This window comes from Antrostomus carolinensis, unplaced genomic scaffold, assembly GCF_000700745.2.
Source record: "Antrostomus carolinensis isolate BGI_N321 unplaced genomic scaffold, ASM70074v2 scaffold7251, whole genome shotgun sequence".
Classification (NCBI taxonomy): Eukaryota; Metazoa; Chordata; class Aves; order Caprimulgiformes; family Caprimulgidae; genus Antrostomus; species Antrostomus carolinensis.
Genome location: NW_010291936.1, coordinates 69,610 through 71,709, shown reverse-complemented (window position 1 = coordinate 71,709; position 2,100 = coordinate 69,610). Strand labels below are relative to the sequence as shown.

Here is a 2,100-nt window from a genome sequence, read left to right as displayed (position 1 = left end):
TTTCAAGTTGATTTTACAGATGAAAGGAGTCAAGTATTTTTTATATCTGAATAATTATAGTGAGAAGATGCTAAGTGGAAAAAAACCCCCACATTATGTGATATGACCTTTGCTTACTGCTAAGACTTGAACTCCAGCATCAGAATATCCCTACTAATGTAAATTATTATCATCCAGGTTTATGAAAAGTGCTGAGCAAATTAAGAGAACAAAGCAGAGACTGGTTTGTACTAAGTCAAAACTGAAATTACTGGCTTCCATTTGCTTTACAATGGGTTTTTTTTTTTTCTAATAGTCATTCATCTGGCTGTTGAGTGCCCATGTGGCATCCTCACAGGGAATGCACTACAGTAGTTTTCAAAGGATGGAAATTATCTAATGAGTAAAATTTGTTTACTCACATTAATAGCAAGATCATATCCATTAGCATTAGCATTCAAAATATAAGAATCTTATTCAAATCTGACATCTGCATTACTAGAGGATGTGATATATTTATATGTTCTCTAGTCTATTTTATTGAAATACCATTATTGTAAACAAGTTCTGAGTGCTGTAGTTAATTTGTATCCATTAAGTCCAAAGACATTTGTGTGAACCAACACAGGCAGGACACAAGGACAACCACAAAAACCACGGATAAATTCCAAAAAGCAAATTTAATTTCATTACCTCACAAACTGAGGGATCACTGAAGCAGCACCCAGGGCAGAGGCACGTCAGCGGGAGCGCAGGCACCACAGAGCTCGGTCCTTGCTAGAGAGAGACAGAGATTCCAAACCTGCTGATTAGGGATTTTTAGCAGGCAGGAGTTTTCCATGGTGCTTTGATCTTTCTCCCAGCAGGGCAGGAATCCCAGGCGTGTTCAGGGTGCCCCTGAGTCTGTCCCAGGCCTGTGTTATCTAAAGGCAGATGTTCTACTTGTCAAGCCCATAAGACTAAACAGTGATTAGCAGTGTCATGTGTTTTTGGACACCCCAGCTGCAAGTTGCTTGAGTGTATTTACAGTCCTCCTTGCTAATCTTCCGTCATATTCCCACAATATTATAACCTGAAATGACTAGAAAGGACAAGTGAACAAAATCTAAACTACTGGTGTTGTGAGAAAAACTGCAGTAGAAGTGGAAAAGCTATTAATTTCCACTTTAAAAATTTAGCTAGTAAAGGAAATAAATGCAACCTTTTGAACTTAATTGTATGTGGTCTGAAAGTTTGTTGTAGTGACTAACTAAATACTGGATGGGTTTTTTAAAAAATAAGCCTACTGAATTAATTAATCACTTATGGGTTGCATTGCTTTTTACTTAGCCCTGAAGTTGTAAAGAGTGAGCCGTATGGAGAGAAGGCTGATGTCTGGGCTGCAGGATGCATCCTTTATCAGATGGCAACTCTGAACCCACCATTTTACAGCACCAATATGCTCTCCTTGGCAACTAAGGTATTTGGATTTGCCAGATCAACCTACCAGCTATTTCTGCATGTGTTCACTAGATCCATGGGAATTTATGTTTAAGGTCATAGAAGCATAAACAGCTCTCTGGTCTGATCTGTGAATGAGCACACGTTTATCATAGTATGAATTACTATCTTGCCATTCTAATTAAACATGTTGCTTGAGAATGTTAGTATATTATTACCTCTCAGACTAGCATATTTTTATCATTGGCAATAGGAGCTTTAGATATATAAAATCTCTTGATGTACTATAGTATTGGATTTTCTATGGCATTGTGTATTACACCTTAGGATGTGATCACAAATCAAAAGAAAATCCTTTTTTTATAAATATATCCCTTATTCGGATGTTGTAGGCCTTTGACCTACAGTGATTATGTACATTAATGTCGATACCTGATTAGAAGTGACATTCTGCATTAGAAGGTGTGTTCTAAGTTGTTTTGCAAGTTAGAGCTGATGATGTAATGCCCATCAGGTTGTCTGAAGGAGCAATACTTATCATATGGAATTTTCAAATAAATAATGGAATGTTTTTCTTCACTCAACTGGAGATTATTTATTTTGCAGATAGTAGGGGCTATGTATGAACCTGTGCCAGAAGGACTGTACTCTGAAAAAGTGTCCTTTACTATTAAGAGGTAA

At 37.0% G+C, this 2,100-nt stretch overlaps 1 protein-coding gene across 1 annotated transcript in view; it reads left to right on the top strand.

Moving 5' to 3' along the window:
- Positions 1 to 1,308: 1,308 nt before the first annotated feature.
- The window catches only part of NEK10 (NIMA related kinase 10), a gene marked incomplete at both ends in the record, with an annotated part of 38,517 nt that continues 37,725 nt past the window's right edge, over positions 1,309 to 2,100 (top strand). Inside the window, 2 exon segments of the mRNA XM_029087166.1 lie at positions 1,309 to 1,438; positions 2,026 to 2,096. Of these exon segments, the coding sequence (XP_028942999.1) occupies positions 1,309 to 1,438; positions 2,026 to 2,096 (201 nt within the window).